The sequence below is a fragment of the Aphelocoma coerulescens genome, chromosome 1, assembly GCF_041296385.1.
Source record: "Aphelocoma coerulescens isolate FSJ_1873_10779 chromosome 1, UR_Acoe_1.0, whole genome shotgun sequence".
Classification (NCBI taxonomy): domain Eukaryota; kingdom Metazoa; phylum Chordata; class Aves; order Passeriformes; family Corvidae; genus Aphelocoma; species Aphelocoma coerulescens.
This window is the reverse complement of record NC_091013.1, coordinates 90877391-90894236: the sequence shown is the minus strand read 5'-3', so window position 1 is coordinate 90894236 and position 16846 is coordinate 90877391. Positions and strand designations below refer to the sequence as shown.

Here is a 16846-nt window from a genome sequence, read left to right as displayed (position 1 = left end):
ACAAAGTAAGCTAATAAAGATTCTGGTATTCATCCTGTTTAAATGACAGAAACTTAACAGCTTCAAACTTCTTCCTCTATCATAATTATTTTAAAATATCTCTAAAAAGTAAACATCTTTAGATCTCTTAATCTTTCACAAATAGAGATCAAGTTAAAACACCTGTTGCAACAGTACTTCAAAATTCTAAGGACTTTTAGGACTTACAATCACTCTTACTTTCATATGTTTTCTTTTTTAATTAAAATCTTTAAATGAAAAATTTGTTTTTCATTTCTTCATGCAGTATAGATGTTACAATTCACTGAAAACTCAACTGTCTGTTCATTTTACTAAGGTTATCCAACATAGCAGTATGTGAAAGAAACTTGCTAAATGAGTGAATGCTTTGGGAAAACTACAACATCAGTCAAAAATGTGTTGCAGTGGAAAATTAATAGGATTTTACAAGTTGACATAAAAAAAGTGCATTTAAAAATACAAACTCATTGTTCCTCTTTTGTTTTGTACTGCATATCCAGAAAAAAACAGAAGATAAATTAAAAAAGGGTTATTTATAAATACACCGTCTCAGAAGCACATCATACAAATGTATGTTTAACTTCCTGTGATATATTTACCTCATGTAATTTTAGAGATCTATCCTGAATAAACAGAAATTAATAATGAAAAAAATACCATCACCCACATTAAAATATGTATCCCATTTGTGAGAAAAGCTAAATTACATCATGAATTCACCACAATACCTTTAGCTTCAGCTAGAAATAGATGTCATAATATTTTTATTCTTTACCATTTGTTGGTTCCTTTTTAGCTTATGTTCATGACCAACCATACACCAGCAAGTATCCATCTAGTAAATCCAGAGGGGTTACAAGTCTCCATTCAGCCACACAGACTCATATCTGATCACGTCATTTTTTTAGAAGAATTCACTCAGGTTGATTTGGTCTACTTAGGCTGGTTTAAGTGACAGATTTTATAAACTGTCAAAGTTTATAAAAAGTCAACAGATATTAGCACTCTCCTAGGGGGTGTTTTTAAATTGGTTGAGTCCACTAACTCGATTGCAAAGCTAGTTTCTTCCAAAAGCTGACCAAAGGAACATAATCCTCAGTATTCCTATGAAAGAGTATATTCTCCTTCTGGATAAGACTGCGGGTTTTCTTTACTCCCAGGTAGTAAAACTCTATTTACCTTGTTAACTTTAGAATTTGTCTCCTTCTCTTGTTTTTTTGCATCTTCTTTTCGTTCTGGTTTTTGTGCTGCTGCAGGTTTCTCCTCTTCCTCTTCAGGTCGCTTCTTCTCAGGCTTCTGATCCCGAGTCTCCACAACTTTCGGAGTAGGCTTGGATATTCTTGGTGACCTCCTTAATGTGCGGCCAATGGTGACCTCTTCTGGTGGTGTTTCTGTCTTTCTCTTCCGACTAGAGATCCTGATTGTTAATTTAATTCCTTCTTTCTGTCTTTCAGAAGTTATTTCTTTATTCTCTGTTGCACAGGTTTCTTCTTCAGAAACTAGCTTATATTTAAATTTGCTTTTAGGTACTGGAGATTCCTTTTTACTCTCTGAGGACTCCTCTAGATTAGATGCATGGGCATCACCTAATCTATCTGGCTCTGTTTTGGCAGCTTCTGGCTCTTCCTCTTGTTTTTCAGGGCTGGATTTTTCTTCTGCTTTGCTCTCCTCAGGTAAAGCTGTTTTACTATCGGAGTCCTCCTTTTCTGAAACAGGTTTCTCTACTGTAACAGGAGAAGTGGATGCAGGAGGTATCTCAGCAGCTTTTGGAGAGTTGTTTTTCTCCTCAGGCTCATCTTTACTTTTCGAAGTCTCTTCATCAGCCAGTGCAAGCTTAGGCAGTTCTGCAGGAGCAGATGCATTTGGGGACATCTCTAGCTTCTCTGAGCATTCTTTGGGTGGTGGCAGGCTGTCGTTTTTGAGATCGGTGGCTTGCTTCTCTTCAGTTGTTTTGGCACAGTCTTCAGAGTTTGAAGACTCTTCTGCTACTGTCTCAGTAGCTGTGCTGTCAAGGGACTCTTTTTCCACAGGACTAGATTCCTCCTTTGAAGGCACTTTCTGATTAGAAACCTCAGAGACCACAGCCCCGATCTCTTTCAGCACCATTACTGCATTTTTCTCAATCTCACATGTTTTTACAATTTTACTAACAGAATTTAGGGAGTCTAATACTTTTTCCCCACTTTTTCCATTTTTCTCCTTTAATGAGGTGCTGCCTTCCATTGCACTAGCAGAGTGTTCTGACTTACTATTTTGTATGACACTCGGGGTTATTTTTTCACAGCTAACCTCTCCATTTACTAGCACTTTCCCATCAGGACATAAAGCAGTAATTGTAGGGACTCTCTTAAAAGCTTCTTCTTCTGGTTTCCCTTCTTCCTTCAAGACATCCTTTGTTGGAGTAACACATTTACACAGGGGCCCTTTTATTGGACTGTCATAGTCATCTGTCAGTTTGATCTCTCGCTTTTTAAGTGGTATTTTTGCCTGTTGGTCATTTTTAAGTTTTTCACTTTCTTCCACAGATTTCTCCACAATGTCTTGGGGAGTTTTGACATTAACACAAAATTCTAACCTCTCTGGCTCGTGAACTGCTATTTTGTCCATACAGCTTTTTACTTCTTTTAGGTCTTTGGGTTCTGTTTTGTTTTCCTTCACATCTACTTTAACAGGCTTGACGTTTTCCTTAAAGGAGTCACTTTCTTCCTTGACAGTTTGCTTTTCTTCATTGTGTTCTGAAGGTTTCTCTAATTTCACTATTACTGGTAATTTTATAATTTCTTTTTCTTCCACTTTCTCACTTTTAAGTGTATTTTCATCTTCTTTGACCACAGGAGGAGGAAGGCTTTCCGATTCCACTTGTTCCTCCACCTCCTCTTTTTCTTCTTTGATTTTCAATTGATTTTCTGTTGACAGAGAAAAACAGCTATGAAACAACCATGGGACCTACAGGATTACAAACACCTTCATTAAAACAGAGGCATACCTAAAAAACCCAACAGCCTAAGTCTCACACAAAGGACTCTTCTCTCACTGAGTTAGTAGAAATCTGGCTTGTCTAAAACTGTCATTAAATAAGTGGGCTAAGAATTTTTAGCTATAGAACCACTGTTCAGTTTAATTCTATACCAAGATAAATCTAAATTTCAGAAGCCAGCAGCAGCACTCTAGATTTATGCTTCTTTCAACAGACATCTCAGTCCCTTCTTCAGTATTACCACAATACTTCCAGAGGATACCCAAAACCTAGGCAGAGGCATGAAATCTCGCTCGAGAGTCTCTGGACTATTTCAGAAAACAGAACATCGTGTAAGATTCCATGGCCTTCAAGGGAAATTCCTCAGAGAAATGAGTCCCCTGTTTGTACATGATTTTATTTAAAGATATACTTAACTATTGTATATCAACAGTTCAGAGAAAAAACACTCAGCATTATGGCCTACAGCAAAATTCATCTGGGTTCTCTAGGCATTTCCTACATGCAGACAATACTCGACACTCACTTCATCTGCTGTTTTTAAAACAAGCAATGAATAGCAGCATATCGCAGAAAAACCTGCAGATCTTAAAGAATCAGGTTATTCCACTTTGCTAACTCAGTTTTAGATCATTAGGGCTTGAAGTATACAGTTCCAGCATTCAGAATAAACCATACAGCTATTTTGTCACTATGCACTTAAACTCATTATTTATTTTTACCATAGCCTCTTAATATCTCAGGTGTTTGTATTTTACCAACCATTTTGTATCAGCCAGAAACAGAACTAATTAGAAAAAGCAAATACAATAGCACTGTATATACCAGAACAGCAGCTCCTGCCACCTGGAAGGTGCTTTTGCAAGCATGCCAAAACTGCAAACAAAATGTTTTCTTTTCCTTCTATCTCACCCCTCTCCATCAGAGCTAGTGTAGTTTTTTTGCATGATGAGAGCTTCCAAAAGTGGTTAGAAATATACAGGGGAAAGGACATAACTATTACATCTAAGAAATTAGGTGTTTGAGAAAAGAACAGTGAGGAGGAATTCACAGATCTTGTATTTTCAAATACAAGGTATGTATCCATTAAATCCCAGTATCAGTACAGTAAAGATGTATCTCTAAGGCTCCAGAAGTGGTAAGGTGCCTTAGAGATGTACATTTTGAAGGCTCAGGGCTGGTTTTTCCCCTTCACAGAATGATCTCCACTCAGAGCCCTTGAAACTGCCTCTGCAAAGATACGTCTCTAACAGTGAGAATGAAGTATTTTCTCTGTGTCCAAATTCTTCCACTTTCCCTTCTTTTCCGTCTGTCTAAACTTTGTTCAACCACTTCTTCCCTTCGCCTACTGCTTTCTCCCAAATTTCATTAAGGATCACCAGAATCCAAAACCTCTCCATACCAAAAATCAGCAGATGTTCTACAGCTTAACTCCTTGAACTTACCACAAAACGTTTCACGTATACACAAAATGACTTAGTCAATGCACAAGCTCTCCTAATGCTACTCAAGTCAATCAATCAGGCCAGCAGAAAACATGTAAGCATTGGGTCAGTTTGCCATGTATTTGTATGAACTAATTTAATATACGTGGAAAATGGCCAAAGCAAACAGGTATCAGGTCTTCCAGTATGTTTTCCCTGCATCTCAGTAGGGCTTTCAGTGCAATCCTGGACTACAAAGAAGAGATACTACAGATTTTCAACTGAAAGGCTCTAAGGAATGTTCTGTGAACACAATGACAGCACTCAAATCACTGTAAATGTCAATGATTTTATTATTTATTACATACATGGGACATGAACTTGTAGGACTGAGGCCATGAAGATGTTCAGAGGGCTGGAGTACCTGTGTTATGGAGACAGGCTGAGAGACAGGTTGTTCAGCCTGGAGAAGACTCTGGAAAGACCTTAAAGCATCTCCCAGTACTTAAAGGGGTCTTACAAGACTTTTGACAAGGGCATGGAGCGACAGGACAAGGGGGAAGGACTTTAAACTAAGAGAAGGGAGATTTGGATTAGATATTAGGAAGAAATTCTTCACTGCGAGGGTAGTGAGGCACTGGCACAGATTGCTCAGCAAAGCTGTGGCTGCCCCATCCCTGGAAGTGCTCAAGGTCAGGCTGGATGGGGCTCTGAGCAACCTGAGTTGCTCAGTTTTTTTCTTCTCCCTCTCAGGCTCAGTTTAGAGGCACAGAAAGGCACAAAAATTAATTCCTGGGCATAGGCAGCGATATGGGATACACATCATAACGTCACCCCAAGACATTTAGTCGAATATGTCTCTGCCCCTTGCAGGGAGGTTGGACTAGATGGCCTTTAAAGGTCCCTTCCAACCCAAACTAGTCTATGGTTCTGCAACTAGTGCCTTAGAGATGATTCTACACCAATACACAGCCTAATGCAAGTACTGAGCCAGGTGAGTGTGCCACAGGATTTGGGGAATTATCTACAGTAGGGATATTAATTAAAATGTTTTCAAATGGCTGCTCCTGAATTCAACGTAAAGCAAAATCGTATATGAAGAAGAGGTCTCAAAATCACGATTTAAGTTGACCTGACCGAGATAAAAGCATGATCAGTACATGGAATTAATTCTGCAGTGTTGGTAACTGTGCAGGTTGTGTTGGCACTTACATGCAGAGTTAGATACTGGAAATGCCTTAGAGTGAAAGAGAATTCTGCTGGTGTTTGTCACAATTTACTGCCATTACTACAATCATCTCTTAGTACTTCCACAACTCCAATTTTATCTAAATGTTTATTTATTTCTTCTGTTCTACACTGCTTGTTGCAAAGAAAGAGAATAGAATAGTAAGTCCTTCTCTCTGATACTCAAAACCAAGACAGGCCTTGGCTAATTCCATAAATCCAATTAACTTCTACACGTTTGCAGAAGCATCTATTAACATACTGAAATCTTGTTTCTGATTGTGAAAATATTTTCCTGTACTTTAACAAAATAATAAGACCAAGTAGTAAAACTGGGGTAAAATTACTTGGGATAACAAGCTTCTAGTTATTCATGACCTGAAAGAAGATCAGATTCTTAAAAAGTCAAATACTTCAGGCTGACTGATACTTAGCAAAACCAATGCAAAAACCAACAGGTCAGGCAAGTTACTAAATATGTGCAATGACATGATAATAAGGAAGGAAAAAGGTTCTTGGCTTTGATCTTGGAGATCTTTTCCAACCTAAATAATTCTGTGATTTTAATAACAACAATATAGTGGAGGCAGATAAGGACAGCCTCACTTCTACAATGTTTTAGCATTTTAAATTGTTTTAACTTAAGCTCATGTATTCCTGAAACATCATGTCAACTGCAAAACATTTGAGAAAATAACCTATATTTTTCTAACTCAAAAGCAAGAATAAACACCACACCCAATACTGTCTTGATTTCAATCATGGCATTGCACAAGGAGATTTTTTTTTTCCAAATTTTAATGTCGCTAGAACAGAAGAAGTTTGGCAGCAGTTCAATGCCCCACAAAAACATACAATAACGAGCATTCACATTATTATACAAAATGTACAGCAAAAAAAAAAGTTACTGAGAAAACATTTTTACACAGCTATCTTCCTATAAATAAATGTTTGAGAGCAAATATGTACTGAAAAACCCCAAAATATATTTATAATTTCAAAGCATTCAATATTTACTTGATTTACTTTTTTTAAGTCCTAATCTAACACAATAACTTTTTGTGAAGCTGAAAATTCTAACATTGCCACAGCAAAACACTTAAAAGTTTGAGAAAAGAAGGCAGAAAACCTTGTGTGGCTGCTTCTTCACCCTTTTTGCTCTCTTCATCTTCTATGCTTGGACTTTCACGCGATGAATTCTCCTGCTGAGAATTGTTGTTTTTCAACAGAGCAGGATCAATTTGTGCTTTCAAAAGCTCAAGGGTCTCAGCAAGCTCATTGCGGTTTCTAGAAGAGAAAAACACACCGTCTGATAAGCCACTTTCTTACCCCAAAGGGATTAATAAAAAATAAACAAACATTAACTGCTTAAATAAATTACCCTGAAAACCTTACAGAGTTAGATAGTGAAAACAAGCACAGCAAAATGCTTGTCCCACCAGTGGCTTCAACTTTGCAGTTAGAAACCTTCCAATTTATCCATACCAAAATAAAATTGTGCTTTTGGAAGTTATCTAGCTCATTTCCTGTTGGGTCTTGATCCAAGCTGCTACTATTAGTCTGTTATTTATTATCCTCTCGTTAACCATCACTGATTATTCTTTGCTATTTCTTTTTTTCTCTCAGCAGAGAACAAGCTACAGCTCTCTGCTCATGCACCAAAGAAGCAACCATATCATTTAGGTGAAATTTGCAAAAGCAACCAGCACAATAATTTAAATACTTTTTGCAAGTCCCCATCCTAAACACATGCAACAAACAACACCAAGTTGTCTAGAAAACTCCAACTCAAGTTATGACAGCAAAAAATGCTGGTGCACATCTGTATGAGCATGAAGCTCATTGCACTGTAACTCCTTATTTAAACTGCACATCCAACTATAAAAAAAACACCTTAATTTATAAAGAATTTGAGCCATGATTGCACAGAGTCACTGTTTTCTTAATGGACTAGAATAATAAGGCTCTCACACCTGTTTTTCAAAGTTGATGTTCAGCAATTTGTTTTCCCCCAGTTTTAGAGAAAGGAAGGAAGCCTGCAACAATCCCACAGGTTTCAAAACCATTTTGGATTTCTTAATGCATTACTGTGGTTTTCTGCTGTGAGTGTGGACTGTTAGAACCTTCCCAGCAGAACCCCGATTTCTTCTTCTTTTGGCAATGAATTTTGGAGTCTATAACGCATGGAAGAGATGCATGATGCATGGATCAGCTCTTGATCTGTTTGGATAAATTTACTTTATTCCCCCACAACAGCTCGTAGTACATGTAACTCGTAGTAATGCTCATCATTTAAGTGGTTTAAACAATTCTGTACGCCTCCCTCGGTTACTGAAGTTATGGCAGCGTAAATAACCTGCAGATGGTTTGGGTTGGAAGGGACCTTCAAAGACCATCTACTTCCAACTTCCCTGCCATGGGCAGGGACATCTTCTACAAGACCAAGTTGCTCAAAGCCCTATCAAATCTGGCCTTGAACACTTCCTGGAATGGGGCAGCCACAGCTTCTCTGAGCAACCTGTGCTACTGCCTCACCACTCTCACAGAGAAGAATTTTACCCTAATGTCAAATCTAAACCTGCCCTCTGTCAGTTTGAAACCATTCCCCCTTGTCCTGTCATTACACGCTTCTGTAACAAATCCCTCTCCCTTTTTCCTGAGCCCCTTTAGATACTAGAAAGGGCTCTGAGCTCTCCCTGGATCCTTTTCTTCTCCTGGCTGGACAATCCCAAGTCTCTCAGCCTGTCTTCATGAGAGAGGTGCTCCAGCCCTCTGAGCCTCCTTGGCCTCCTCTGGATTCCTTCCAACAGGAGTAATTGCAATATAATTTCCCCAAGAACAAATCTGTCCACTTGTAACTTTCCTAACAAAAGGAAGTTAAAGAAGCATTAGTGTTCTATTTTCTAAGGCATTTAGCTGGCCAGTAAGCAATATGGAGCCGTGGTTGTCAAGACAGTCTCTTCTTGCTACCCTTTCTGTATATTCATTGTAGCTCGAACAAGCAGGAAACAAATTACATGGCAGCTGTTACCAAAAAATCTGTGAGTTATTTCTGTACATGATTTTTCACTAGAACATAGATGTCAGTGCAGGAAATCCCACTGTCCTGAATCCTACTGTGCAAGAAATGAAGATTTACTGAAATACATTTCTGAGCCCCAGTCACAAATAGCTAAACATCCTACAAAATAAAAAGAAGGAATACCTAACAATGCACTTCCATGTGGATCCATCCTGGTCATCCTGTTCTTCTATGTACATCCTGACGTTATGCTCTTGATCCAGCTGATACCAGTACATGAGGCCATCCTTGTCCCGACCAATGGGCTGCAGACGCATGGCGTCAGCATCCTCTTCATTAATGATATTCTTGAACTTTAGATTGTCATCAAACTGACATTCACAGAGATACTGAAAAAGTAGAAAGACTGTTAAGATATCAAAAATATAAACAGAAAGAAGAAACCCACCTCATTTTCTTTCAGTGTAATTTGGAGCTTCTTTTTGGGCCTCTCTCTGTTGGATCTGTGTGTCAGCTGTAGCTATCAGTTTTTTCCAGACCACGTTCTTTTTAAGTGATATACAAGGTTTTGGTTTGGGTTTTTTTAACCTGGCTAGCTTAGAAAGCTTATTCTAAATTTTTATTACGTAGTAAAATTGATCTCAGTCTACAGTAGAACCCATACATAACTTGAAACCAATCCTGACAATTTTGTCAAGATCAAAAAAGATCAAGTCCCATTTTGCCTTTGGAATTCAGCAAGATAAACACATTTAAAAGTGTGTATTCCGCTGACAAAGAGCTCTTGACAAAACAGTAAGCACAAGACTATTGTCATACAAAGTGTGAAAAATATGCAAACAAAGAGTTACATGCAGTTTGGACTGTCTGTTCCAAGATCAGCTCTGTATTTAACACATGTACTTATGGTTCAGTCAAGTTAAATTTGAAAGACCTTAAAGTGAGTGAGGAAGCAGTAATTTAGAACCTTAGGATGATGAATGTTTACCTTCAGAATCCCCAGTTTGCATTCAACACTCATTTCTAGGTATCCTTTTTTTTCCATCTCCCAAGCCCAAGTGCTGTTGAATTCTTGACATATCTGTTACAAACAGAATAAGCAGATTTCTAAGGTTAGGAGAAAGAAGCAACTTTAAATTGTTTTATTAGTAGTACCTTACTACAATAATTAATCATACATGATCTCTTTAGGATTGCAGTCAGAAAGTCTTGCACAAAAATAAAAAGCAAAACTGAGGTATGTTAGCAAGCACTGTTGAATTTTCATGGAAGAGCAGATCATCGAGGCCCTGAAGACCACCACATTCTCTAAACATCCTAAATTAGGTAGCACAGCTCTGGAATGGGAAGGTATTATTATCTTTGTTGTGCACGTATATTTAGAACATAAATTCCCTCAAGCAGACATGTTTTCCTACTGTATCTCCTTACAACACTTAGCACATAAGTTGCCAGGGTCTCTTGGGGCCCCTGAAGCCCTTCAACTGTACTGCAGATAACAAATGCAACTGCTACTCACTCCACACTGTGGAACTATTATTCCTTACAAAATATCTTGGACTTCAAGCTGCTTGATAAATATTTTAAAATATTGTAAGTATAGCAATTTTCAATTTATTAAATCAAATAAATTCCACCACCCCAATACGGGGGGGAAAAAAAAATCTAACACCAGAAAAAGCAGCAGTATAGAGGAGAAATAGATTGAATCAGCATGAGCTCCAATAACAAAGCTGAAGAAGAAATTCCCTCTCCCTTCTAAACAACTCAGATGTGCTTAAGACAACTCTCATGAACAGAGACAAGCTGCTCATCAATTGAGGACACAGGGTGGGATCTCCAGTCAGTGAGGCTATTCCAGTGGAAATATCCATGAGGCGGCAAAAGCTGATCACAGCTACAACTCCATTTGGGATTATTTTGAAGTGCCACTGCTGAATCACAACTGTCAAGTAAGTGCCCTTCAGTCTGCAAGGCTGGACTCAATTAAAACAGTGTAGTCTCCTCATCAACAGATTATTATGAAACATAAGATACAGTTACCAAGCTACTTAAAACCTATCAATCGCATCTGAAAGCAACTTTCTTTGGAAACAGCAGCAAAAATAGTTCTAAATTTCACCCACCAGAAGTAAAGATCAACTGATTCATAACTTAAAACTCCATCTGGGCTTCAACCAAGCAAAGGGGCAGCTACCCCTCCACTGTCCCCACAGCCACACTACCAACCCTCCACTATCCCTAGTACTGACACCATTTCTCAGGCAGCACAAAGGTAAGCCTGCAGTTAGGTCAGCTCAGCCACACCATAAATCATACTCTGACTTTAAGCTGTGACCTACAGAGAACTGTGAAGAGCACTTTGGTCACAAGGGATCCTGCTGAAGAGCAGTTTTTCCTGCTCTGAGGTCAAGGAATATTACACTGGGACTTCTCTGATGCCAAGCCAAAGCTCACAGCAGGAGACAATTGCTGCTCGCTCACAAAATGAGGCTACTCCACTTTCTCTCTCCGTTTCAACTATGTAATGGGAAGAGCACTGGGCAACTGTATATCAAAACCCTGGCTCACGGCATATGCTAGTTGCTGTTCATTATTTACTCATTAAGTATGAAAGCAATAATGGGAAGCTTCATGTGCTATGGAAGTGTGTGACTGTCAAAGCAAAAGCTTTGAGACATGAGAGCTGATGAAGCATCTGTTCAAACTGAAAAGACTACATTTTGACAATTAAAAACTAGATAATTGTGCTTTCTCCTGACAAGTACTGTCACAACCCTGAACTAAAGATCTCATTGATCCAAGCTCCGCTGAAATCTTAAGTCTCTGCCTTCACAGAGAGGATGCTTCAAAAAGCTGCTGCTTGCAGCAACTGCTGGCTTCTGCATGCTAAGAGTGGTCAGCACCTTCCCACCCTGCAAGAAATGCTGAAATATCTCTCAAATAATTCCAAAGCAGCTATGATGGCATCCAACACTATTACCACGTTCTAAATACTCACTTTAAACAACAAAAACAGGAGGGTGAAAGACACAGCAGAGGAGTCTCCTTGGGTGGGACTACAGACACCCGAATTGTAACAATCAGAAAAGACAAATGCGTTCAGAATGTGCTGATTTGGGGTTGAAGGTTTCAGATGGACCAGTACAGAGAAATGTCCTCTGTATAAAAATTTAAGTTATGCTTGACAATAGTTCAAGTAAAACACTTTGTCAGGAGACAGTGCAATGTGACTTAACTGCATGTTTCTCAAAATCAGCTAAGCTGGACAGTTCCTCTTAGTTGTTGGAATGTTTAGGACCAGGCATTTATGGCTGATTATGTCAGCCATATGTGACTGCACAACATTCCTTGTGCAGAGGAGGAAAGTCAGACTCACAGTTCCTACAACCATTTTCTTCCATAAAAGATGCGGCAGTGCATCTTCACCAGCACACATGCTGGTGATCCAACTTGGGTGGTTCACCATCAGAAGAGGGAAGGGAAGGCACTCTCAACTACCACGTTCGCTTCCTATCCCAAAATATATCCATCTGCCAAAATACCAGCCACAGCTTAGAGACAATTTTTAAGATACTCTTTATAAACACAACAGTCAAGTGAAGTGCATTTTACAATTAGTTGGTATATAAACAAAACACAATAATACATGCACGCATAAATATTAAGAGCATGTAAGTCTGAATGTCCTCCACCAAAGTTTCCACCTATGTAAGAACATCTAGAATATATCAAAGCAACACATCAGTAGTTTCTAACAAAGGAAAAACAGGTCAACTTTGCCTCTTAGAATGTCATCCATGATATGTGGAACAATACTGCAGGCATCAAGGAAGAATGCTCTCACAGTGCTTCCACACCTTTTCAGTTTTTCCTGGCTTTTGTAGCATTTCCCAATACTCTTCCTTGCTTTTCTAAATTAATCATACTCCTTTGAAATGGGGACAATATTAGCATACCTTTCTAATTAGTTATATTCAAATTCCTTTGTTCTTCAAGGTTCCTTTGAACCACTGGCCAGAATAAGCTTCAAGTTAGCTCTGGAGACTGTTAAATGAAGTAGAATTTATTAACACTTACTTGGTCTTAACAGGGGTGTGAGGGAGGGTTTCCTTACTGCTTCCCTGAAGAAGAATTTCCAAACTGCTTTGAAGATTTTCCAAACTACTCCCTCAAACTTGTTTTATCGCCCTGCTTTCTGCTTACCACACAACTGGTAAGTGGTTCCAGTGGGGTACATAAGTTCTCGAGTCAGAGTTGGGTTTTCTCAGTTTGCTGCAATGGTTTTTGGGTTTATTAAGGAATTTAACACAATTCAGTAACCACAGTACTTGGTAATACACAAAGTACACACAAGTTGCATAAATTATTACATTGCTATTTTTAAAAATTATCATCAATACTTTAAAATTGGTTAAGGGGTTAGGATTAACAAAGGCCCTTCAGCAGGTCCTTCCCCAACACACTCCCAGCCCTAAAAACATCATCTTAAAGGGTACACAAACCTCAAGACAAATTTATATCTCTGTAAAGCTTATAGATAGCACTTAAGGGGGAGAACAGCAGCTGGATTTGCCAAGTGCCATTATTTGTATGGTTGCTATTACCATGATGCTGTGTTTCTAAGCAAGATGTGATCATGGCTGTACAGACAATAACACGATTACAATTCTGTGGATCAAAAGACACATGGAACATATCCAGAGGGGAAATGGTAACCTATTAATTTAGACTATCCATATATTTTTATTTGTTGAAGCAGTGTAAATTCCTTAAACTGGAAACTATTTGTATGTGAAGTGTCAACAAAGACACAGCTGCAATTAAAATACCAAAACAGAATTATGTAAAACAATGGGATGCTCTATTTTTACTGATGCATAACTACCTTTTCATCTTAGCTGTGCCATTCTGAGCATGCAGACAAATCACTGCAATACTTTCTTACATTATTAACACATGCTACAAGACCTCTCTATGGTTCCTATAGGAATATTAGCCAAATCACAGTAATTATATCATATCTGGACAAGTGATACAAATGAATTGTTACTGTATAAATCTCTGTTCAATTGAACCCATTTGCAGGCTACTAAATCTTCTTTATTTAGAGTCTTAATACTCAAGAAAGTATTTTCCTACCAATTATGAAGGTGGACACTTTCACATGCAGAAGGTGGTGCCTATTTTCAGCTTTTTTCCACAAGCTTAGGCAGAGTGCAAGTCTGGGATCTGATGCACACATGTCAATGCTGGCACAGCCCAAGGCTCCTATAACTCATACCAGGGATTGCTCACACAACTGCTCCTCACAGCCATATTCCAGCACTGCAGAATAATACAACATGCATATTGTACCTTGATCAAGTATTTTTCCCATCTGTCTGCTGTGACAGACTTCCCAATTTTTCTCATCAGTTTCAAGTGAAGCTCCACCAATTCTTTTGGGACTGCAGTATTGAGAGACAGAAAAAGAAAAAAAAAAAAAGAGAAGTCGTTAAGTCTGGTGCAAATATTCTTCAATGCTAAACACTGATTACACTGAAACACTATGACAAACCAAGACATTTTAACAAAACAGAAACTTCAAGCCTGCTGAAGAGCCACCCTGAATCCGAGAGATGGAGGAAGGTTAATTTAATCATGAGTCTTTTCGTTTAGATTTACATTTAGGATAATCCTCACCCTTCAGTTCAAGGATATAGACCTCAGTGATAAACATGTGAAAATTCTGGCAGTGTTAAAACCACAACTGGACAGAAACTACTCCAGTCAAACACCTACAAAAATAACACTGCAAGTAGCACACCTGCAGCTGCCTCCAGAAACCCCAAAGCCATATTCTGCACCATGCCTGGAATATCACTGGATCCAAACGATTTTTTGCCAGGTGCATGGTATGGAAGAAATGTTCCTGAAACTCTGTTCTCACAGATGTAGCTTTGCTATACACTTACTCTCTCGCACTGGAAAGACAGAGAGGTACTCAAGATATGGGGCTTGAGGAATGCAGGCCAGAAGTGATGCTGAGCACAGCTGCACCAGTACTGTCACAAAAATCAAAGTTTTCCAACCAAATTTATGTATCTCTCTGTGTACACTCCTCAGAAACAACTTCAACAGCTTGTCTCAGCTCACATCTGTCATTTATAAATCAATTTGGCACCACCAAGTGGCAAATTTGCAGAACATTGATTTTATAAGTTAATGAGTAGCATAACTTCTAAAAAATATGTAATTCATAATTATTAATGCAATTCTACATGCCCAGTAACATCATCTTTCTCATCTGTAATGTGTTGAGAAAAACTTCAAAAATTAACTTTTCAAGTATTTTTATTTCTCACCTCTTTGCATACAATTTTATGTTCTAAAAGCATTTTCAGTACTCTATGCACAGACACATTGAAAGCTTTAAACTCAAGAATTTTTATTCTCATAATTTATGATTTTTCTGCTGGTCCAGTAGCATTATTTGACACACAAATGTGTTTATTCTAAACTAGATATCACCAAGATGTTCTTTCTTTTACTCATTTATAAAACTCACCTGCATGAATCTTTTCAATATTTAACTTGAATTCACCCAACCTTTCTTTGTCTTTCAATCAAATGCCTCTGTTTTCAGGTGAACATACTGAGTTGCTAAAAAATCAGTTTGATGAAAATGCTTGTGTTGGTTCAGAAATAAAGATATTTCATACACAAACTCCTTCAAAATAAATAGAGGAAGTACCAACCTGGTACCCTCAAAGAGACCTCTTTTCAATGTAGATAATTCATAAGCAAAAGTCCTGATTTGTTCTCTTTCATTCCATTTGCATATAATATTTCCATTACCATTACATATTGAAGACACCTAGTGCATCTCCTTGCTTTTCCTGAAAATTGATGCTTTTCTGATGATTTTGAACTAACACCTATTTTAAAAGGAACAAGATCAAAGGTCTTAAGCCCAGTAAGTGCCAAGCACCTGGCACTAACAAAATTAAGCACAAAGCACTTTACACACATGAGCAATTCTATCTATGTTAAGTCATACAGTTAAACCTCTCCTTGTGTTTGTGTGACATGGAACTGAGCCAGAGTATTCAAAATCTTGCTGAATCAAAGCTTTTGTTCAGCATCTTTTTTTGTTTGTTTGTTTTTAATCAGACCTCTTTTTATGGGCACCTACTGATAAGAATCCTAGTTTAAAGAAGCACCGGTGATTTGTTTCAAATAATCAAATTCCCAGTCACCACAAAAATCTCTGCTAGAGCCTTAGTGTAGAAAAAAATGGAGAACATGAAAAATTTTAAGAATTGGAGTAATATACATACCCTTGGGTCAGCACTTCCTGTGAGTTGTGTTAGTACCTACAGAAACCTCACTTTTCTCAGTTTAAGCATTTCAGCTCTTGTATTTCTAGGACCTTCATGATGTACCAATGTGATTACTTTTACAAACTTCACAAAACACTTCACATCCATTCTCTGTTTACTGCCCTTTCAAGATGCTTTTCATGTATCACTTAATATTAATGACCGGACTTCTAGGCTGGTTTTTTGCCTAGAGGAATTACACAGTATCCTCGTGGTGTAATGAAGGAGGCAGGAGGTTTGGAGAAGAAAACTGATGTCTAGTTTGCTCCCTAGAGAGTGTGTGAAGTGCAGCCTGACCAGCCAGGTGCCTGAACAACCACAGAAGCAGAAGCCTACAGGACCGAGAAACAAACTCTTTATTAAATGCAAAGTAACTGTAAATAATACAGGGATCAGGATGTACACCTGACTTGTCCAAAAACATCAGCTAAGGGAGATGGCCTACAAAGGATAAAGAGTGGTGGCAAATCTCTTCTTTCCCAAACCACTTACCAGGCAAGAAGTGCACTAGTAAACACAACTAACGTTTCAATCCTCTCAGAAATGCATTGAGCCTATATAACTTTAACTTACTTTTGTTCAGACTATAGAGAGAATTCCTGACAAGAGTTCACTGAATTGAGACATCAATAAGGATCATTTTTAGAATGCTGTTTTATCCTACGTGTAACATACCAAAGAGAATGAACATAATTATTTTGGGTTGTGTTGCTGGCTGGTTTCAGCAAGTAACAACAGTAGACTACCATCTCCTTTGCAAAATTTCATCTGCATTCACATGGGACCGGCATCACTCATTTCAGGAACATGT

General features: G+C 38.3%; 1 protein-coding gene across 4 annotated transcripts in view; it reads right to left on the bottom strand.

Moving 5' to 3' along the window:
• The window catches only part of RSF1 (remodeling and spacing factor 1), a 60857-nt gene that overhangs the window by 21727 nt on the left and 22284 nt on the right, over positions 1-16846 (bottom strand). Inside the window, exons 1-6 of one of the 4 annotated variants that reach the window (XM_069016514.1) lie at positions 14030-14108; positions 12631-12718; positions 9660-9752; positions 8855-9060; positions 6779-6936; positions 1201-2927 (exon numbers count right to left, since the gene is read on the bottom strand). In XM_069016514.1, the coding sequence (XP_068872615.1) occupies positions 1201-2927; positions 6779-6936; positions 8855-9060; positions 9660-9716 (2148 nt within the window). In that variant the 5' untranslated portion in view covers positions 9717-9752; positions 12631-12718; positions 14030-14108. Of the gene's footprint in view, positions 1-1200; positions 2928-6778; positions 6937-8854; positions 9061-9659; positions 9753-12630; positions 12719-12751; positions 12846-12877; positions 12947-14029; positions 14122-16846 lie in introns of those variants that run through there. The other 3 variants (XM_069016507.1, XM_069016498.1, XM_069016516.1) reach the window with 3 other exon arrangements.